At 39.8% G+C, this 24,022-nt stretch overlaps 1 protein-coding gene across 7 annotated transcripts in view; it reads right to left on the reverse strand.

Annotated features, from left to right (window-relative positions):
- LOC120530167 (catenin delta-2) overlaps window positions 1-24,022 on the reverse strand; it is a 1,616,252-nt gene that overhangs the window by 903,939 nt on the left and 688,291 nt on the right. Inside the window, exon 1 of one of the 7 annotated variants that reach the window (XM_039754396.1) lies at window positions 15,677-15,815. The exons of the other annotated variants lie outside the window; for them this stretch is intronic. Within the exon in view, the coding sequence (XP_039610330.1) occupies window positions 15,677-15,691 (15 nt within the window). The 5' untranslated portion in view covers window positions 15,692-15,815. Of the gene's footprint in view, window positions 1-15,676; window positions 15,816-24,022 lie in introns of those variants that run through there. 7 annotated transcript variants of the gene reach the window in all.

The raw sequence follows: 24,022 nt of genomic DNA on the forward strand, positions 1-24,022 counted from the left end.
ATAAGATTAGCTGTGTAAGGCTGTTCTGTAAAAAGCCCGGGGTCCAAGAAACTATTGAAATCATCAGAAAGAAAACTGAAATGTAAAGATGTCAGGTAATTGAAAGGAACTTTTCTGGGCATCTCTCTCCTAGGAGGTTTTGTTTTGCAGACGTGTTTGCATCACTTGTGTATTTAGTGGCTAAGCAACTTTATCTTTCTTCGGAGGTTTCGTTTTGCCGACGTGCCCGCCTCACTTCTGTATTAGCAGCGGGAGGAAAAGTAAAAAGGATACCGTTTTGCCGATGTGCTTGCCTCACTTCTTTATTAGCGGCCAAGCGAGTGACTCTTTGCTCGGACGTTTAGTTTTGCCGACGTGCTGGTCTCCCTTGTGTATCCTCGGAGGTGGAGCCCTTACCTCGACTCTATCTCTCACTTCCACTCCAGACAGACAGACACACACACTTCCACAAATAGACGTTTATATATAAGATATGCCTTTTTGGCCTTAGCTATTAAATCCAGGCTGAAGACTCATGATCTTAGTCTAGCATACCCTGACTAGAGCTGTTGATTACTTGTGCATGCTGCATTTCTGTTATTTAGACATTTGTACAAAAATATAAGAATTAGAATAATTTTGAGCTATTTTTAAATCTCCTATATTTTGTTTCTTTTCTTATCCTGATGTGGTGCTTGGTGCCACTGCTCTGCTGCTGAATTGTTTTCCTGTCCATGGAAAGACATGCCTTGAAGTCATTGGATGGAAAGAATCTGTCGTCAGATTAGAGAGCCCGGCATACACTTTACTATATCATGCCAGGATGTGTTGGTTGGCTGAGGCCTTCTGGTCTCTGACGTTGTCTGCTTTTATTGATCATGGGTCCCTAGGAGGTTTATTTTCTCCAGATGTTTTTGCTTTCTTCTCCTCCACTGTCAACTGGCCATAATTCAACAGTTAAATCTTCTTCTTCTTTCGGCTGCTCCCATTGGTTGACAGATATTGCTGGGCTCCATTTATGTTAATCAGTTCAAACTGTTTATTTTTCCTGTCTGTTCAAACATATTTGTTGTTATGTGTAGTCATCATTTAATTAGTAATTTGGAAGGTCTGTAATTGTATTTTACCTGTGAAGTTGTCACAACACTCTGTGCCTGCACTCAATGAAGAGAGCTATACAACATATATAATAAACTCAATTGAACTGAATTGTAACTCCGGGTGAGACAGCTAAATAATTTTGTGAACAATGAAAACAAAATGTACACATTAAAAAGAGTAATGACTAGGTCAGGTACAGAAGAGTGTAACAGTGGTTCAGTGGCCCCAGGGCACTGGTTCTGTTCCTGACCCACTTTCTTTACTTTTCATTGTGTGTTGCAAGTTCTCCCCAGAATGACATGGAGTTTCAGAGTAGCTGCTTGCCACAATTAAATTTATGCTGAGAAACTGGGCCATAGTGTAATTTACAAGTGACATGTAGCCTGAGGCAAACAGCATTTATGAAGCTTTAATGGAAGTCCAGTGCTGTGCTGCTCATAAAATGCAGGGTCAGAAAGGGCTGTCTGACTCTTTACGGGTGTCCCAGATAGGAAGTGTGGGTTTCCCCCCAAGGGGGCACTTCTGCTATACTTTTAAAGTCCAGTATGTACGACAAAGTTTTTTTTTTTATCCACACAGAGAAGTATAGACAAGTGGCATAAATTACCAAGTAGTGTGGTAGACAGTGGGACTTTAGGGACCTTAAAATATTGAAACATTAGACGAATAGGACTGGTAAGCTTTGTGGGGCTGAATGGCCTGTTCTTGTCAAAATTGTTCTAATATGCAAAAATCCTGGGAAACAATACCCAGAAGGATTTTTATGAACACAAGATCCTCCAAGATCTGAAAACCCATATGGAAAAAGTTGACATTATATGTTGTCATTGTTCATTTTCATAACAACTTAATAATGCTAATTATGCTGGAATTTCTCTCAGAGGTTTTAGGAAATGTGCTAATATTGAAATTAGCCATTTTAGAAGTGTAAAAAATATTTTGTTTTTCCCAGGCACCGCTACTTCTGTGCAAGTTTGTCACTGCAGTTGGTAGGGTGGTGCTGTGGGTCATGCTCGGGGTCAGACATCTCTCGACATTTTGGGTCAAAGGAATAAAGAGCTCCAGTTGAGACTTCCAGTGTCATTATCAGGCTTAGGATTATTTTTTTTTCAAATGCCCTTTAAATTATTATTTACAAGTAGTTGCTGGGGTTTTAAAGGTCAAGAAATCAGTTGGTAATATTTGCTTTTTGCCTTCATGTGTTTTTACCAGTGTTAAAAATCCACATATTTTGCATGCTTTGAGAATATAACTGCTTAGCTAACACATGCATTATGCTACATGAGTAGTGAGACTCATTTTTTTTTCCTTGGATGTTTTCACATCATTTGCTGTTGTACAGCATTCGTCACCATTGGGTTCTGTTATATCATAAAGTTTTTTCTTTCCGTTCACATGAAAACAGGTGATTAAACATTTTTCTCAGGTGTCACTACAAACTACATGGGAGTAAGAAACATATTAAAAAAACGATCATTTTTGGGTGGAGTATTTCTTTAAGTGGTGATTTTAAATTGGCCGAGTTTATAATGGATAGGCAACCCATGCAGGGCTGGATTTTCCTTGTGTCACATCATGCTGGTGTAGACTCAGGACACCCAATATCACTGAACTAGAATAAGCAAGTGTGAGAATTAAATCCATTTCAGAGATTCACACCCAGACTGGGCATATTTAGAATTGCCCATTAAAAGAAAGTTTGGAATTCTTTAAGTCAAGCATGTAATATTCCTTCACCATCATAGTATGTATTAATATGCAACATGAACTTTTGTACTTCTGCACTACTGACTATTGCACATTGTACATAGGTTTACTTTACAAGTTTTAATGCTATTTATCTTATATGTTATACTTATATACGAGGGGGGACCCAAAAATAACCGGAATTTTGTTGTTGTTAGGTTGGTACTTGAAGTACGTGGTTGGGCCGCTGGGGCGATCTAGTTACACTCCTCACAAGTCAGTCTGCCAAGTGCCATCAGTCTGGAAGGTTGTGCTTGTGTTCAGTGAATTTTGTAAAAGTAGTTTTGTGCAAGTGTCGTTTTTTACGTTGGCCGATTATTGTGAGCAACGCGCGGCAGTGAAATTTTGTTTTCTTCTTGAAAAAAGTGTTGCAGAAACTATTGTTATTGAAACGGTATGGCAACCCTGAACCACCCACCCTACTCACCGGATTTAGCTCCGTGTGACTCAGATGAAAAAAAGACTTGAAAGGAAGGCGTTTTGCTGACGTCGACGAGGTAAAACAAGAAACGACCAGAGTATTAATGGGCATTACTTCAGACAAATTTAAAAAATGTTTCGAACAATGGAACAAATGGTTAGATACGTGTATTTCCGAAAATGGAGAGTACTTTGAAGGAGACTAATTGTAATTTGTACAGAAAATTAAACACGTTTTAAAAATATTTCCAGTTATTGTTGAGTCCCCCCTCGTACTTTGTTTTATATATTTTATATGATATTTTTTTATATATATATATTTTATTGTGCTACGAAGATGAGAGGGAAACAGTATTTCAATTCTTCTGTATGTTCTGCACATATAGTGAGTTGACAATAAAAGGCTATTTGATTGATTTGATTGATTGATGAAATTGTGTTCTCGAAGTTCAAGCATTTTCTTTTAATAATTTCAATAAACACCTAACATGCTCTTGCATTTCTAAAATGGAAGTCAATGTGCAAAAGTCCAAATAGGAAAACAAAATCCTTAAAACTTGAAAAATGCCAGACTTATCCTACAACCTAATCTAAATGTGTCTGGGAACCTGGAGGAAAAACCTGTGCAGAAATGTGCAGACAATGACTGGGTAAAGAATTTAAATGCAGATCACTGAATCTAACCTCTATTCCACTGCTCTTGCCATGAGGCATTCAGACTCCTTTATGTTTTTCACATTTTGCTATGTGGCAGCCTTGTGCTAAAATCTATTAAAAACTGGACTATCCCATTCAGACCCTTTACTCAGAATTTTGTTGAAGCCCCTTTTGGCGGCAAATACAGCCTGAAGTCTTCTTGGCTCCGACACAACAAATTTTATACACCTAATTTGGAGATTCTCTGCCTTTCTTCTCTGCAGATCCTCTCAAGCTCTGTCAGACTGGATGGAGACTACCAATAAATGGCTATTTTCAGGTCTCTCTATAGATGTGCAGTTGGGTTCAAGTCTGAGCCCTGGCTGGGACACTCAAGGACATTCCGAGAATTACCCCTAAGCCACTCCTGTGCTGTCTTTGTTTAGTGTTAAGGGCCAATGTCCTGTTGGAAGGTGAACCTTTGGCCCAGTTTGAGGTCCAGAGCAATCAGGATCAAAATCTCATTACAGATATCTCTGTGATGTACTTTGCTCCACTCATCTTTCCTCAAACCCTGTCTAGTTTCCCAGTCTCTGCTGCTAACAAACACCCCCACAGGATGATCCTGCCACCACCATGCTTCACCATTGGAAGGTGAAGAGACGTGCCAGGTTTCCTTCATAATACACTTAGAATCGAGGTCAAACAGTTTAATCTTGGTTTCATCAGTCCAGGGAATCTTGTTTCTCATAGTCTGTGAGTATTTAAGGTGCCATTTTGTAAACTCTAAGCAGGTTTTCATTTGTCATCTTACCGATCTGTCATAAAGTCTACATTAGTGGAGTGTTGCACTGGTGGTTGTTCTTCTGGAAGTTTCTCCCATCTCCATACAGGTTCTCTGCAGCTCAGCCAGAGGGACTGTTGGGCTCTTGGTCACCTCTGTTGCCAAGGCAGTACTCCCATGATTGCTTTGCTTGGCCAGATGGCCAGCTATAGGGAGAGTTGTGGGTATTCCAAATTTATTCTATTTAATAATTATTAAGGCCACTGCGCTCTCAGGACCCTTCAATATTACAGGATTTTTTTGTGTAACCTTCTCCAGGTCAGTGCTTTGACACAATCGTATCTCTAAGCTCTGCAGGTAATTCTTTTGGGATCATGGCCTGGTTTTGGCTCTGATACACATTGAAAACTGGGGGATATTCTATAGATAGCTGTGTGCCTTTCCTAATTATGTCCAAACATCTGAATTGACTATAGGTGGACTTCAGATACCTCAGTGATGATCAAGAGAATGGGCCAATGTGATATTCAGTTTTTTATTTTAAATAAATTTTCCAAAATGCCTAAAATCCTGCTTTTACTTTGTTATTCGGGGATATTGAGTATACTTTGATGATGGAAAATATGTATTTAAATTATTTTAGCATAAGACTACAACATAACAAAATGTGTAAAAGGTGAAGGGGTTTGAAAACTTTATCAAGGCTCTGTTTTTTATGAGAATAAAACAAAAAAAGACAATACACTGGCTAGACATGGAACTACAGAGGCTCTAAGCACATAGGGAGTTGATAGCTTTTTGCAACTACATTTACTGCATATGGGGCCCGTGCTCGGCTTACCCTCATCCTTCAAATATTCAGCGTTTATCACATATTGCAATATCATAACTTGCAAACCAAAAGGTGGGTTTGGCCCACCTTGTTAAGATAACGGGAGTCAATACTGCAGTGTAAGGTGAAAGTTAGATGTTTCCCAGTGAGGTCTGTGAAGAGCTATGGACTTAGCAGCAGAAATGGAGAATGTCTGAAAAATTAGGGGCGTCTGACAAGTTGTAAGCATTAGCTGTCACTTGGGCAAAACGAAAATCCCTGTAGCTCAATTAAATATGCTGCTTGCTTTACACCCACGAGAAAAACAATATATTAGATTCCCCGGATTTGATCCCATCTGAGCTGACTACAGTTTATAAGAGTTACAGAGAGGCATGAAGACAGAGACGGAAGGGCTGTTGTGGAAGTTACAGTAGTTCATATGTGCTTGTGGACAAACAAAGAAAAAGAGACACATTGAATAAAGCGCCATCAAGGGTACATTCTTTAGGTACCATTATATTATTATGATTTAAACTTACACAGAAAGAAATATGTTTACAAAAGTTTGAATAACTCTGCATAAAATGTGAGCCCAACATAAAAATGTGCTTAACTTATGTATAAGAAACGTCCATCGGTCTCAACTTTTAAATTCTACTCGCTACTTTAGCCTTGCACACCCTGATTAGAGCTACTGATTAGCCATGCTCATCGCATCTCTGTTTGTTAGTTATTTCTGTGTGCAAAAATATAAACTTGACAATCATTATAAATCGTTTTACTGACCCTCCTCTATTCTGTTTCTGTTCTTGGCATCCTGCTGTGGCACTCAGTTGCCACTCACTTATACACCGGCAAGCTGCTACTCCTGCCCATGGGAAAGGTACCAGACTGTTATGAATGCCAGAGGGACACAGAGCAAAAACACTTTTGCAGCGAAATTTGATGATTTAAACAGGTTACCAGGGAATAGTGAGGTATTAAATGGAGCAGACAAAAATGTCCACAAGGGACAGGTGAGAAGCTCAATAACTGGGGGAAGAAAAAAAAGACCAAAACAAAGTTGGTAGACTGAAATTTTAAAAATGATCTTTTAAGCCAAAACAATCCTAAAAATAAATTGAACTTCATTTCCTGAGCTACAATAAGTTGTTAAAAATTTGGTTTATGTTTAGAAAAGTAGAATTTCAAAAACTGCATGCCACCATCTTAAATAGTCACACATTAATAATGTCATTCATAGCGACTAATCAAATGCTTGACAACATGTATTGTAAAAACATAATTTCTGCCATCATACTGTTCCGATTTGTACTATTATTTTTGATTTGCTTTTCTCGATGCTATTTGTTTTTTCTATTTTTTATTTTTTTTTTGGAACCCATATTTCCATTTCTAATGTTAGTTTCACTGGATTTTGCCATTTGGAGAAGTCCAAAAGATATTTTTTTTCCCCCCGAGCACTGTTATTGTGTGTGAGTTTGTTATGGCCGTTGGTAGGGTGTTGCTATGGGTCATGCTCGGGGTCAGACATCGCATGACATTTTGGGTCAAAGGAATCAAGAACTCCAGTTGAGTTTTCCAGTGTCATGATCAGGCTTAGGAATTTTTTTTTAGAAGGCCGTTAAAAAATATTTGCTTGTAGTTGCTGGGGTTTTGAAGGTCTAGAAATCAGTCGGTAATATTTATTTTTTGTTCCCGTGTGCTTTTACCAGACTTAAATATGACTCCCATTCTCCTGTGGCACTCTTTTATTCATCTTACAGATGCCATCATTCTGGAATAGTTTCGTTTGTGACTTATTATATGATGATATAAATTTCAACGTATTACATTTCCTCCTCATCCAAAATTTTGGATTCACAAATGAATAACCTTTTGTGATTAACTTATTGTTATTTTCTGACTTACAGGATACAACAGCTTTTTATTTTGGCCCGGATTACAAGTTTCATTTGTGGCTTACGACATACCTCAATTTTGTCTTCACATCTAGGTCTTTGTTTATCTGACTTTAGCGTTCCTGATCATGGCCCTGCTTAAACTGTTTACTGTCTGTGTCACCAACTGATTCCATTCTCCATTTCTCTCTCTCAAAACTGCTGTTGCTCTGTCCAAGCAGTACCTCCAAATTGTCCGAGTTTGCGGATGATTTCTAAAAAGAAATGAAAAGTCTTTTTGAGTGTGTTTGTGTGTTCTAAAACGTTCCTCACAAGTTTCTGTTTATCTTGACTCTGATTCAGGATTTCATTTTAGCTTTGATGCCTGGTTATTGTGTGTTACATGTTTGACTGTTAGATAGATATAAGACTTTTCTTGTCTCCTGGTCTCTTACACATTACTACCACAATGGCATATTACACTTTCTTGTCATCTAAGATTTGGATTCAAGAACAAATAAACTTTTTATTAATTATTTTTTTATTATTGCTTTCTGACTGGAAACAACTGTTTCTCCCCTCTGACAAAGAATTACATTTGCCGTTATTTTTGACTCTGGGAACTTTTTTAACTTATGATTTACCACTCTGTTCTTTTATCTTCGATTCTGGCTACACGTCTCGATTTTTGTTTGTTTAAATTTTGCCTTGTTGATCATGACCCCTACTAAAATTTAACTGTCTGTGTAATCTACTGATTCCATTCTCATTGTCTCAGAAAACTGCTGTCTCCCTCTCTCTTTTTAAGCAAAAGAAGATTAAGAGGTGACATGATTGAAGTGTTTAAAATTATGAAGGGAATTAGTCCACTGGATCGAGGCTGTTGTTTTAAAATGAGTTCATCAAGAACACGGGGACACTGTTGGAAACTTGTTAAGGGTAAATTTCGCATAAACATTAGGAAGTTTTTCTTTACACAAAGAACGATAGACACTTGAAATAAGCTACCAAGTAGTGTGGTAGACAATAAGACGTTAGGGACTTTCAAAACTTGACTTGATGTTTTCTTGGAGGAAACAAGTGGATAGGACTGGCGAGCTTTGTTGGGCTGAATGGCCTGTTCTCGTCTAGATTGTTCTAATGTTCTAATGTTCTAAGCAGTACATCCAAATTATCCATGTTTGCGAATAATTCCTAAAAAGACTTTAACAGGATTTGCGAATGTGTTCTAAAAGTTTCCCAACCAGTTTCTGTTCACTTTGACTTAAGATATTGTTTTGGCTTTGTTTCTGCCTATTGTGTGTTGTAGTTTTGACTGTTGGCTCCTTAGAAGACTCCTCTTGTCTCCTTGTTCCTTTTATCAATACCTTGCAGCATGCACTTTTCATTCCAAGGACAACAAACTGCACTTTCCTTCTCTGGGACTGGTTCAGCTACAGAGAAAGCACACTTTCAAACCAAAGTCAGATACAAAAGAAACACACTCTTAAATAAGTTTAAGTTTCCCAGTGCGGACAGTAGCCTGTTAAGGCAGTTATCGCACAATGTTTCAAGGCTTTAAAGCCAGCTCACTGGCGTGGTGTTCTGCTCTGCCTCTTCCTCTGGCTCCACTCCAGTCACTGCTCCTGTCTCTCTTCAGCTCAACGCTCCCGAGGAAGACACCTTCAGATTCTTTTAATCTGAAGGGTGATTGCTGGAGTAAAAAAGACAGCTAGGAATGTGTCCAATACCAAATAAATCCCTAATACTTTTCCTTAAAGTGCCAGAATAAAGGTCTCTTTGATGGCTTCTCTTCTGGCTATCACTTTTGTGCAACTCAGAAACCCAAACACGACAACACACAGTGGTGGAAAAATGGTAAAATACGTTTTAAAGTGTCAGTGTGATGATGACACTACCATTATGTTAAAACAAACAACAAAAATTCTTAACTCTACAAATGAAATAAAAGAATAAAAAGCCATAATGAATACTATTGACACGGACTGGGAGGCATACGGCCTACCCAGCATACATTTAATCATATTCTGCACTGTTCTTGTAATATTTCTGTTGCATTATTATATCGTATTGAGGATATCTTGTGTTCTGTTCTGTGTATTGTGTTGTATTGACCTCCTTTTTTTTTGACACCCACTGCACGCCCAACCTACCTGGTAAGGGGTTTCTCCTTGAACTGCCTTACCTAAGGTTTCTTCAAATTTTTCCCTACACGGTTTTTTGGGAGTTTTTCCTCGTCTTCTTAGAGAGTCAAGGCTGGGGGGCTGTCAAGAGGCTGGGCCTGTTAAAGCCCATTGCGGCACTCCTTGTGTGATTTTAGATTCTACAAAAATAAATTGTATTGTATTTTAAAATGAGCTGCTTGGCCTAATTTGACAGACTGACTTTTCTGTGACTTTTTCAGTTGTACTTTAACTGACCAGAAAACCTCCAGAGGTTCAATTTCTCCAGGACTGAGTTTCTGCTTTCCCTCCTTTGTTGTCAACTGGCCATTTCTCAATTATTATGTTAACGGACTTATATTATCATATTTTGTACACATTTTGTCATATTTTTATGCACATACAGTATATCACATAAGTTGTATGGTTGCTGTAAATGTGTTACAGTACTCTGAGCCTGCACTGACTGCACAGCACTTTGCAAAAAAGAAAAAAAAAAGAAATAAACTGAATTAATTAAAAAAAAACGATGCTTAGTGAAAAACTCCAAACCTAGTACAGCTCACTTTAAATCTTCTTGTATAATACACTATCATGGCTGACCATTTGTCTGTCCAGGATTTTAAATCACCTGTCGCTTGTAAACTGTTTGACCTATTGACCTGAAATTTGGTACACATATACAACATGACGTCTACTATCCGCTTTCAGGGTGATGATTGACCCACAAGGTCATTCCTGTTTTTATTTTATTTTATTGTATAATCAACTCTCGGCAGCGGCCAGCAGGGTGGCCATGCAGCACATGCGTACAGTCGCCGTTCCCATCCCTACCACCTTCGTCGTCACTTCCCCTACCTCTTCATATATTAAATCATTTCTGAGGTAGATTGAAGACTTAAGTGCCAGCTTAAGTGAAAAATTAAAGAAAACGTACTAAGTAATTGCAACACAAAAACTAACTTAATCAGTTTTAACGCGAAAAGATGGCAACAAAAGAAGAGAAGAAGCGGGCCGCTAGGGTGGAGTAAAGAAGAGCAGCTCAGGAAGCAGCAAGCACATCAACCTCTGAGCAAACGAATGCTCAACGTACAGAGAAAGAGGATGAAAACTAGGAATGTTCAAGTCAAGTGTATTCACTTTACGTTATCGTGCAGTGCGCCACTACTGGTAAAAATATAATACAGTTATTTGCATTAGCAGTTACAATGTGAGCAGGGTTGCACAGTGGAGTTACTGTTGCCTTACAACAAAGAGACATTAATACAAGTGTGGTTAGCATGTTCTCCCTGTACCCACTTGGGTGTCCTCTGGCAGTCCTTGCAAGTTAGATGAACGGACATTTTTAAAATGACACTAGTGTGTGTGTTCACTGGCACTCCTGGGATTTTTCTTAGCGTGTGTCTGATGCTTGCTGGCATAGGCTTCACCTTCTCTGTGACCCTGCTCTAGATAAGTGGGCTTAGAAAGTGGACGGTTAGTAGTAAAAACAGGAGCTCTGTGGTGCCTAAGGCAGAGTGCCAGACACTGAAATTAGTGGTTGAAATTACAGAAAGAAAGAAGTTCATCTTATGCGGAATAGTGTTGGATCCATACTAACATTTTGACTTCAATATCAACTAGATTTTTGACTTCTGGTGCCAAAATGGTTCGGAAGCAAATAACAGATAACTCCGAATCCTGCCTTCTGACTAAAGTCTCCCTGGTGCGCCGCACAACTGCTTGCTTCCCTGCCCAATTTTGTTAACCTCCTCACCTCTTTCCTCTCTATAGTGGTGAAGATTCAATCACAATGGGGGAGGAGGGGACCCTGTGAAGTCTCCAATTTGTTGATCCAACGGGGAGAGGAGTTTTCCCTTAAAATTTCAATCATGTCGAAACGTGCAGTTTCAACTTCACAAAACAGACAATTTTCCACATCTGCAATAGTGAATGTCAGGAAGTGAGAGGAAATCTGATATGTACTTCCAGAACCAAAAATCTCAAAATCCTGGTACCTACCCATATAAAATGTGGGGTTTTCTGTACTTTTCCAGGACCATTATATCGCACATCACTAATATGGAGTTTGCATATTATCCCTGTCTGGAAATGGATTTCTTTACATGGGTAGATACACACTTTTTACCTTTATTCGTAGAATGGTATGAGCCTGCCTTGAGTGACTCTGAGGTTTGCTTCTTCCCGGCTGTCTAACTCTAATGCTGCATTCATGTGCTCTCTTACTATTCGGAGCACCGACTGTGACATTTCACAGTGCTTTTATGAGTGTTTCCGGTTAAACTATTTGAAAAACGCAAGGCCGCTACTGATTTGTGTCTTGGTCTTTCCAAAAAAAGTAGGTAAAGATAAATTACATTTTATTTATTTTTTTTTTTTTTAATAAAGAGAAATTTAAACATATTGGATATGTATCACTTCACTCCAAATGCATTTCGAACATAAAAATAAAAGGCATTTCAGGCAGAGCAGAATATACAGTATGTTTTATTGACTAAGGTGAAAGGTCAGTGTTACATCACAACTCAGATAATTCCCAGCTGTTTCATCCCAATTGTCCGAATTCTGATTCCAAATGTTCACGTTGTTTGTCAGACTCGACACCTCGGATTTACCATCTGTCTCAGAGCAGGTGAACGCTGCATTATTACCATGACTGCTCATTTAATGGGGCCGTATGTTATAGTTTTGAGGAACTTAATGTGCTGTTCATTATATTGGTGGAGAACTGGCTTGCCTGTCTCAGTGCTCAAGCTAGTTAACCCCTGGTATATTTACCTGTATTTGCTCAGCAGACGCTTTTATCCAAAGAGTCTTACAAAAGAGGTAGACATAATCGAGTAACATTAGGCGAGGGCCTGTTTGTTAAACAAGTGCTGTAGGACAGCTAACAAAAGTTGAATAACACAAATGAACAGATGTAATATCAAATAATTTTACAATCATAGGTTATAATCGATAAAGCAATTAAACCTAATCTAACAGTAAATTAACCAGCAAATTAAAATATTATGGAGCAAAGTTTTTTTTTTTCTAATCAATTGGATGGATATTCACAGGACAGATGGGTTTTCTATTGCTTCTTGTATACAATGAGGAAAGTCAGCAGCATCGATGGAGGTGGGTAGCTTGTTCCACAACTAGAAACTAAACAGGACTCGATAACACCCCGAGGTGGCATCACCAAACGCTGTTCCCTGCCCGACCTGAGTGGGTGAGAAGAAGTACAGGACTTCACCAGCGACTTCATATATTCAGGTGCTGATTTGCTGACTACTGAATTTCCCCTTGGGGATTAATAAAGTATCTATCTATCTATCTGTTAAGAGTGCCTTTCACATCTATCTATCTATGTGTTGTATAGTGCCTTTAATATCTATCTATCTATCTTATAGTGCCGTTCACATCCATCTATCTATCATATAGTGCCTATCTATCTATCTATCTATCTATGTGTTGTATAGTGCCTTTCATATCTATCTATCTATCTATCTATCATATAGTTCCTTTCTTTATCTATCTGTTTACTCCATAGGTAAGCATCAGGATTTGAACATAATGCAAGCTGCTACAGGGGGCTTAATTGTAGTGACAATGGCCCCCACAAGGGGTGGCGGGGCTGACAGGGCTCTAGCCAGCAGGGCCAGCATCACAGGGGCCCGGCGCAGGATGAGGAGATATTATGCACAAACAAAACGCATGAACGGAAAGCAAGAACTGATCCTACGCTGTTGAGTGACAACTTCAGCATAAAATATTTTGAAAACTAAAAACAATATCAAAAAACAATTCTACATACATCTTTCTACAACTTTCTCATTTTGACATTTTACGAATCCAAATAACACGTAAACCTTTCACTTCAAAAGTATTTACAAGACAGTTTTTGGTGTTGAAAAAAAGCCCAATTAGAATTTTGAACGCAATTTACGACAAAACATTTCAGGGTATATTTGCCAATATCTGTCTCGCTATTAAATTTTTGTACAGTCCCAGTTACTGTTTCTTCAGCAGAAAGATTGTTTAGCAGATTGGCAAATTCATAAAAACATGGCAAATAAGTACAACTAGTCAAAAACGACTTAATCATCTAGCAATTCTGTGTATCGAAAATGATTTAGCTAAACATTTTGATTTTAGTGAGGTCATTGAAAATTTTGTGTCAAAGAAAGCTAGAAAACAGATTTTGCAATAATGTTATTGTAAGTTTTTCATTAGGATCTTTACTTTATAAATATATTCAATAAATGTGCATAATACTTCTTATGTTTTTGCATTATTAACCTCACTTATTTTATTTTAAATCCTATTGGGTATCACGTTTTCCTTAACTCTAGGTGAAGGGCCAGCCAGAGATCCTGGTTAAAATGTGGGGGCCATGGTGGCGACTTGAAGAGAGGAGGGACATGTGCCCGTCTCCTCTGATTAAATAAAAGACGGACTGCTGCATTCTGCACCATCTCCAGCGGCTAGATGGCACATGCGGCTGCCCCTGCCAGAAGTGAGCCCTTGCAGTAGTCCAGGCGCAACAAGGCCAAAGCCTGGACCAGAAGTTGTGCTGCATACTCTGTTAGATAAGGTCTGATCTTACGGATGTTGTCCAGCGTGAACCGATAATATTAAGACTGTTGTCAAGTTCCAAAGCAATGCTTGTGATGATAAAAGCAGATTAACGCTATCAATCCTTTGTTTTGAAACCGTGCAAGTGAACTAATGAAATCGGTGTCATCCCGGAGCCACACGGTGGACCCGATGTTTGGATCGGGTGATTACACAGAAGCCCCCCTCAAAGATTTTGTACTAATAGCGACCGGAGCAAGAGCGCTACGCATTACCGTCTCACAGCCTGGGGTCTGCCGCTGAGCTAGTGGAGTTTCTCACAAGTTCTCACATATCAAAGCCATGTACGATAACGTTAACAAACTCCTTTAAGTTGGCCTGTTAGTTTTGGAGGATATTCCTATACTCCTTTATCAACTGGAAGTCACTCTTAGCTCCTGGGAAAGGATCCGTCTTCATAAAGCTCAACAATGAAGGAAGCCGCCAATCACAGGTTTAAGATGAGTTGTGCGCTGGTCGTATTTGGGCGATGAGTCCCGCAAAAGCTACAAAGCAAAACTGTGCACCTTAGAAAGCGAGGCGTTGTCTAAATAACGGAACGAGCGTCAGGTACCCGCGGAAAACCAATAACGAGCCTCCATCCGATAGTCACTTTACTCTACATGCTCAAAAGTATTATATCGATAATATTTTTAACATTATATGGTAAAAACTACTTGGCTTTTACGTGAGTCGGATAACGCCAGGGTCACACAATCCAGATTATTCTTTGGCGAAGCTACTAAAATAAGTTATAGTTTAAACAGGTTTGCATAGTGGGGACGTGTATGCAGAAAATTCGGTTATTTAGCCTCAACATGCGGAGAGGGGGCAACGGAATAAGCAGGTGCAGGAAACTGATCAAGAAATGGATTAACGGAGCGATTACCGGTCAATTTTTTTTTTTACCCCTATAGCATATTTAAGATGCGATGATCGGCGCTATATCGTTAAGTCACCCAAATTTTCTACATTAGCGCTGCATTCACTGTAAAGTCTTCGTGCGGAGTAAATCTATTTTTCCGCTAACAGGACGCTTCGTTCAATTAAAGCAAGCCTTCAGAAATCAATGGGAGTCTGATCTCTGCCCATGTGGACTTTATTGCACTGCAGGAGCTATTGATTTCTTCAGAGACGCATTCAAAGAGCTGAATGGAATAATCACCTCCACGCTGCCCCCGAGCAGCCCCCTTTCTCCCGCTTCCCACACTGCGCTCTCTCGGAAGGCTGCAGGAGCGCGGGAGCGCACTGGCCTTGTGGAGCATCAGCGGGGCAAAAAGAATAAAAGAAGAAGAAGAAGAAGAAAAAAAAAACAAGGATCAAAGAAAAAAAAAGTTCACTTTTTAGTATGATCCGGAAAGATATTCCATTAATAAAATATATTAGTTGAATATGAAGAATATCACTTTGCTCGGCAGCGCACTCAATTATTACTTTTGCGCCATCCCCTGCCATCCCATAAACCAATTCCCACTAAAATACATCGGGACACCTGTTTCACCAGAAAAAGCGACAAATAGAAGAATAAACAAATAACTAAGAAAAAGTGAATTACCTGAGCATGTACCATACTCCAGATGCGGCTTCTCGTTAAAATAATCCAGTTTGTGCAACTTTACCATCCCTCCATTAACATCTTCTTAGTAAAAGAATTCTCGCAGTCATTAGAGGAACTGCGAGCCCAGTAGTGACTGCCAGCAAGCAGCAGAGAATAAGAGTTCAGCGAGGCACAAAGGTCTCCATAGCAACAGTGAATTTAGACCCCCTTTGGCATTATTTATGCAACATTTCATCACAAAAGGACCCTCCCACCAGCCTGGCTGCCAAATCCTGCAGCTCTCCAATCACTCTTCTGTCTGCTCTTCTCCTATTCCTAATGCCATCTGTACTTTCCAAGAAGCCCAAGAAGGCTTCTTTTCTTTCCCTTTTTTTTAGGTGTTTACAAGAAATCTAGAGCTGTACACACAACCTTAAATCCTAAGTATAAATTTCACTTTGATTCCAACTGATGAGCAGTTCTGCCTAAATCTATTAAATAAAACTTACAGTGGACTGTAAATGACTTAATAGTCCTTGATTTAAATAAAGAGATCAAACCCAGAAGTTCATGTGACTTATAAAACGTACATGTGAATTGAGCCCCCCTGAGAGGAGCTCACCAGGTCCCAGCGAAGTTCTAAATAATTTAGACAAGGCTACTTCTTTTTCTATAGATCTTTGTCTACCAAACAGCAGGAGTGAGATTTTCTTTTTACCATTTCGCAGACCCTTTACTTTAATCACCTGGGCTTCCAACTAAAATCAAAACATTTTTTTTTTGTAAACTCCACACAAAGCTTTGCCATTACTTGCAGCATGGCCGCTTTTCAAATATTTAACTGGGAACAATAAATTAAAACTGAAATGTATATTGACCTTCTGCTTTGAAGGAGGCCTAATCGGTGAAATCAGTAATGAAGCCCGACTGATAAATGGGCGTTCACTTGTCTTTCAAACATAATGAACGTCGCCACTTGCAATGTGACAGTTCATTTCAATTCGCACTCTCTGCGGGTTTATTTACTGATAAGTGAAAACTGATGAGGATGGACAATCTGGGAGTGAGCAAGCGAGCGCCCCTGTGCTCCCATAGTAGAAAAGAGCCAGTAAAAGTTTACCATCTTGTGAGGCAGACGCTACTTTTCCTGTAACGCTTTTTCTTTAATTTGCAGAAAGTATTCAGACCCCCTTCACTTCCTGCACACTCTATTGTGTTGTACAGTTAATTTCAAATGGATACATTTGCCCAATAATCTACACTCAATGACCCATAATGAAAAAAGGAACACATGTTTACAGAAAGGTTTGCAAACTTATTAAAAATAAAAAACAATTCTGATCATTTGCTATGGCACTCTCGCAGTAAGGAGACCTGGGTTCACTTCCTGGGTCCTCCCTGCATGGAGTTTGCATCTTCTCCCCGTGTCTGCGTGGGTTTCCTCCCACAGTCCGAAGACATGCAGGTTAGGTGCATTGGTGATCCTAAATTGTCTCTAGTGTGTGCTTGGTGTGTGCCCTGCGGTGGGCTGGCACCTTGCCCAGGATTTGTTCCTGTCTTGCACCCTGTGTTGACTGGGATTGGATTCAGCAGACCCCCATGACCCTGTAGTTAGGATATAGCGGGTTGGACAATGACTGACTGACTGCTATGGCACTTCAGATTTTGTTCAGGTGCAACCTGTTTGCTTTAATTCTATCGAGGACTTAGCTGGAGTCCACCTGTGGCAAATCCAATTTATTGGCCATTGTTTAGAAAGGCACACACCTGTTTAGATAAGGTCACACTATTCACACTGCACGTCTGGACAAACAACCACAAATGAGGTCCAAGGAACTCTCTGTAGAGCTTTGTGATTGAACTGTAAATCAGGTGTTACTAGGCTGGACTCTTGACCAATGAATGAGGTGGGGAGACAGGTCTTCAATTAAAATGCTAGATGGCGTTTAAATGTGTTCTGTTTTAGTTCATGAGAGAGTCTTCCAGAAGTGGTTTAGTTAACTATATTTTAGATTAAATTCTAGGCCTTGCAGTGTTGTAGGTTTACCGTTCGGAGAGTATGCATGTGAGGTGAGACACAAAAATAGCCGGACTGAGCTCAGGGCTTTCCTGGAAAACCATCTGGAGGTCGGCCGAACGTGAATCATAGAACTATATCCCCTCCTACACGCCCTCTCAAACCCCCTAACCGGTTAGGTTTATCCTGTGAATAGCCCAGTCAGTATTTGTACAACAATTGCTACATGAATTGCCGCGATAATGTCGGGTGAAAAAAATGGAACAGTGAATCAACGTTAAATTTCTCGTGAAACTGAACAAAATGGCCACAGAATCTTGTGAAATGATAAAAACAGTGTACGGTGATAACAGTTGGTCTCACAAACAAGTTTTTGTGTGGCACAAATGTTTCAAGGAAGGACAAGAAAATATGGAAGACGTTCAACTCCCAGGTCGAGAGGGGGGTGGGTGCTTCACCAAGACAACGCTCCCGTGCGCAATGCTCGATCATCCTCCCTATTCACCCGATTTAGCTCCCTGTGATTTTTACTTGTTCCCGAAAATCAAAAGTGACCTGAAGGGAATAGATTTTTCTTTAATGGATGAAGTAAAGACAAAAACGACAAGCCTGTTGAAGAGCCTCAAGCAAGAAGACTTGCAGCACAGTTTTAATCAATGGAAGATACGTATGAAGTGTTGTAGAGATAGGGAGGGGGAGTATATAGAAGGTGACGATGTTTAGAATGCTCTAATTCAGCAATAATTTATTTTTTTTACCAATCCACTTATTTTTGTGTCTCACCTGGTATGTAACCTGAAGTTTCCAGTTAAGCAATGGGGCTTAAAGGCTAGAGAAACTTATGGCATTAAAGTAACTATTGATGGCATTAAAGTAAGCATTGCCTTTTTTACTGTACATTTGTACCTTTAGTTCAAGCTTTTCTGGATCAAGACTATGCAACGCAAGCCAAGGAAGAGGTACAAAAGTCCACAAACGATTGCCCTATAAAAGGTCATGAGGAAAAAAAGAAGGCAGATCAATATCAGAAATGCATCAATCACAACACACTATGCAAATTAGAATGGGGAAAGAGGCTTCTAGATCTTCACTCACCACTGAGGAAGACCACCAGACAGTGCTGAATTTCAAAAGCTACTAACAAAGGTCTAACTGTGCTTCTTCCACTTCAAGGAAAAGAAGACAGCAGTATGATGCATCTGCTTTAAAGAAGTGCAGAGTCGTGGTACGGAAATTACAGGTGTTTCGAAAATCGTTTATTCGATTGTTTGCCACCTGGTCTTGGCCACATGGTGGTTAGCACTGCTACCAGACAGAATCCCAGAGGCTTCTGTCTGAGTTGTACAATGAGTGTACTCGGTTTGTTCCTTGTGTGTTACTGTGACTTGTTCTTCATCACTTCAAATTTGTTTGATTCATAATCAGCTGTTATCTTAATTTCTTTGTGTTTTGTGGGTGGAACCCTTGGGGGTGGGGTCACATTGACATCATGCTGCTGGGACCGCCCAAGTCAAGTCAAGCTGGGGAGCATGTACTGGTATAGTGCGTTGCTGCACCCACTACCCGATGAAACAACTTGGGATCCCAGTTTGCAACCCCCCAGGCAGACATGTGGTCCAGTCCCACCATCCGGAAATTATCCTTTATCTGCTGCAGCCAGGTGTTATGTGGGTGACCCCTTGGCCTGGTCCAGCCACTCAGGTCCCCAACAATGAGGATCTTACGAGCCGGATCACCTTCGGGGAAACACGCCACATGGCCGTAGTGCTGTAACTGACGCTCCTTCACAATGCAGGTAATGTGACTCATTCGGGATTCCATGAGCAACCGCTCATTCAACACAAAGTCAAACCAATGGCACCCAAGGATTTTCCAGAGTGGCACAGTACCAAAGGAGTCCAGTCTTCGTCTCAGGTCACTGGATAGCGTCCATGTCTCACAACCATATAGCAAGACAAGAAGCACCAGGACTGTAAAGACTTGCACCTTTGTCCTTTGGCATAGATATTGGGAGCAGCACACACCCGTTTCCAGCGACCTCATGACCACCCATGCTCTCCCAATCCTTCTACTGACTTCATAGGAAGAGTCACCAGAGACATGAATGTCACTGCCAAGGTAAGTAAACCTCTCGACAAGGTCAACACTCTCTCTGCAAACAGACAGCCCCCTGCCTTTATATTCTGGTGGAAGAGTTTTGTCCCAGCAGAAGATTGTTAGAGTTGGAAGAATGCAAATCTTGTTGTTGTGAGTATTGTGTTGCTTTTATTTTCCTAGATTTTGCTCTTTTTGGGGGGATTTTTTCCTGTTGGATTGTGGGTTTGGACTGGTTTGCTTTTGATTGCCTGATCAGGCATATCCTTTTGCCTTATTTTGCACTTCTTCCATTTTTTGTTCTCTTTTTCATTATTCTAAACAAATCCTTCCTTTATAAAGAATCTTCCTTAGCCTTGTCATTCAAGCCAGAGGTTTTATGATTTATCCTCTTTCTTGAATTGCATTTGTGTGCATATTGAACATTTTTTTTTTGAACTTTAAATTTCCGAGTCCCATTATGAGCCAGTGCTGGCCAAAGCCTACCTCAGCGGTTCTCAAACTTTCGTATTTCGCTCCCCCCTTTTCTACCTGGAATAATTCTGCGCCCCCTGCATAATATAAGATAGATGAGAATAACCCATGATACAACTAACAAAGGTATGATACTGGTGCAGTGTCGCTGTATCCTATCATTTTTACTTCTATAAGATTTGCCTGTGTTCGGCTAACTTTGATGAAAAGTGCTTTAATAACTGCTAAAATGCCTTGTGTTGTTTTTAGTAGTAATTCTAATCCCAAAAACAAAGAATAAATTATTTGTTCTCATTTAATTATTTTTTTATGTAAGGAAATGATTAAATATGTTTTAATTTTTAAAAATCTCGTAAACGAGGACACCGATGAAGTCAATCTGCACGAGACAAACATATTTTCATCCGACAAATATTATACCACTGTTAGTTGTATCATGAAAATAACCCAATACGTAGTAAACTATTTAACTCAATTTGGCAATATTGGCTACGCTGCCAATGTGGTGCATTCGTGCCGCATTATTACCTTATCTACTGTTACCTGAATGTTTTCGGCAGATACCGATATGTCTTGAACTTTCTGGATTGAAACTACACGACTATAAAAGCAGCAGCAGCGCTGCTCGTCATAGAAACAAACTTCAAATAGAAAAGGAGCTCAGAGTGTCCATCTTGAATATCAAACCAAACCTTAACAGACTGTGTACTTTAAAGCAGGAGCATATTAGTCATTAGATCTATGCCTTAGAAATGTTTTATTTTAATTTTAGTTATAATGCATTCGCTGTGATTATATGCTTGCAAATTTAAATTTGAAATAAAAATGTAAAAAATAAATTTTGATGTCTTGTTCATTTATTCGATGCCCCCCTTGTACAACTTCAGCACCCCACAGTTTGAGAACCGCAGACCTACCTGTTAAGTTTGGGGTCAGACTGCATGGGGTGAGGCCCATACTTAGGCATGCCAGTGAAGGTCCTGGTCTGGTTTGTGGGTCAGTTTGGAGGCCTGTCAGCATTTTTGTCATTTTTGTCTTGCCAAGTCATAAGTTTTCCATTTTTAATTCAGGCAGTTCAAAGTCAATACTGCATATTTACTGAGGCAGCTGGTAATTGAGAAGCACTCAGAAAACTTAATGTTTATAAATCTGTATTGCTTTTCTTTGTCAGATGATGACAATATGAGAGAGTATCACTTGAACATCTCGACAGTCATTAGCAAAAGATTGACAGATAGTGTGATATGACTGTGCTGGCCATATTCCACATAAGAAGCCTGCAAATAATTCTATGCATTCTCTGGCCCAGAATCATCATGAATGTAGAATTGTTTGCTCAAAGCTGTCAAGAAAATATGGCCACAATTGTGATAAGGAGATGAAGTAGATAGATTGGCCATGTTATTAGAAGCAAACACAGCTAACTGTGCTGAACTCCTGCAAAGATACAGCCTTTCAGAAAGGATGTCCTAGGAATACATGATGGCATACTTTGGAGATGGAGCTGTAAACCATAAACCACAGCTGGGGCACCTCGGAGAAGCTGGTCCAAGCAGACATCCCTGGAAAGCTTTTGTTGCTGCCATACATGATAAGGAGGTATAACAAGCAGTAGTAACAGACAGATATTATTAGTTAGGCAAGCTAATATAAACATTTCAGCATTTCACATGCATAGGAAAATTATGGTATGGTCCTACCATTAATTTTCATGTAAAAGTCACCACTTCTCCTAACATATTGTCTCATCTCTACTCAAGGTCATATTTTATGCAAGAAAGAATCTCACTTAACTCTGTAGATGTGACAATAGCCTACTGCTGTGGTCTCCACTGATCTATCTAAAGCATTTCATTGCAAAACAGAATAAACACCATATCATAATTTTTAGAACCACTAGTGTTTAAAGGTGTGTGATCATATAAAGCATTTCTTTAAACACACACTTTACAATGAAAACGTTCAAACCATAAATTGTTTTACTGCAACCAAGGGTTTAGTATAACAGAGCTTTGCTTTCTATGAGGACAATAGGCCACCAAAATATGTATCACTATGGTGTTTTTGTTTAATTCTTTCTTATAATCTTTGCGTTTTACCATTTATGTCAGACGGATTAATATTTCTACCTAAAATACTAATTATTGCAAGAATATATACAGCCTTTTGAGACACTTTAGTGTAAAAGGCACTATAGAGAAACATGCCACCCTCATTTCCTACCTTTGCCTTTTCAGTCACATTTCAGTTACATTGTTTATGTTCTGTACTATGAAGGTAGTAGGAAAACATACTAAAATCTGACTTAATAGGACCCTTTGAAAATTACATTTCACATTACTGCTGGCGTGCACAGACCTGGGGAATGTGTTAATTAACAGTGCTGCCAAAGGTTGATGGGACGCTTAGTTTACTGAGAGTAGCTGACAAAGTGAAGATGTTTGCACGTAGTGTGGTGTGGCGTCTATGCCATCTCTAGTGAGCATATCTGAGAGACAACATTGGGGGTGTGAAGTCTCCTGGAGGTCAGGGGCTATTAGCCCCTCCTGCCTGCCTCCAATATTTTTTTTTTTTTGGTTGTCCCTCTTCAAAGCATTGTTATGAACCATGATAACCAACAGGCTGTGTGTGCCCGATAATATCTGTCAGCTACAGTTCCATGCACTAAATGAAGATGACTGACTGCTTTTACCATTATTAACCTCATTAAGAAAGCGTTCATACGTTTGAGAACAATAACAACGTTTAGTACTTAAAGATTAGTCATTGATCATTTCCATTCCATATCAGAGTTTCTCAACTCAACTCACAATAATGTAATTCAGAGAACCAATATGAATTAGCTTCATGCCCACAACTGTAAACCTTTACAAACACATCTAGAAAACTAAAGCTGTAGTCCGATGACATCTCAAACGTATATCTAGAAAATCCTTATGATCACTTGTGCTTCCAGCTGCGCTGGGCCATAAAATATCACAGTATACCGTTATTAAGGAACATGGCGGGCTGCAGCCTATCCTAGCTCCACTGGACCATATCATACTGTACCATACTAGGTGGAAGGGCAGACAATGTAGAATCAGCTAAATTGTGAGGGGGGGGACTTAGACAGCAAACAGCTTTGAGCAGATTCGGGGCAGATGAAATTTATTTTAAATAAATAGAAGGTTTTACATGTAGGAAGTATAAATGATAAATTTGTATACACAATGGGACATCTGAAACTTGAAGGTAAGCCTTATTAGATGGTCTAGATAGTGTACACAAGTGCTCAAGGATTCTAGTTGGATGCTAGGATGTTATGTCATGATGTATAGAGTACGAGCCAAAGGAGGTTATGCTTGTTATTTAACACTCTAGTGAGGCCTCACCTGGAGTACTCTGTCCAGTTTACAGTATTACATAAAAAAAGACGTTGTAGCGCTAGGGTTTAGAGTTTAGAGGAGAGCAACTAGGCTGAATCTGGGACTGAGAGGTATGAGTTGTGAGGAGAGAAGGGTGGACTTGGACGTTTTAAGCAGAGATTAAGAGGTGACATTTCTGACGTATTTAAATATATTGTCCCAGGTGGCTGGGGGGGGCGACCCGGATGGGACGCCCAGGAGGACCGGAAGAGGGCTTACGCCTTCCTCAGACCACATGGGGGCGATCGCCCTGCTTGCTATGGGGACCACGGGTACAGGGCTTTGAAGATCAACCCTGTAGGGGCCCGTGGTCACCGCCAGGGGGCGCCCGGATGCCTTGGGAGCTCTGGACCTCGGCACTTCCGCCACACC

Source organism: Polypterus senegalus, chromosome 5 (genome assembly GCF_016835505.1).
Source record: "Polypterus senegalus isolate Bchr_013 chromosome 5, ASM1683550v1, whole genome shotgun sequence".
Taxonomy (NCBI): domain Eukaryota; kingdom Metazoa; phylum Chordata; class Cladistia; order Polypteriformes; family Polypteridae; genus Polypterus; species Polypterus senegalus.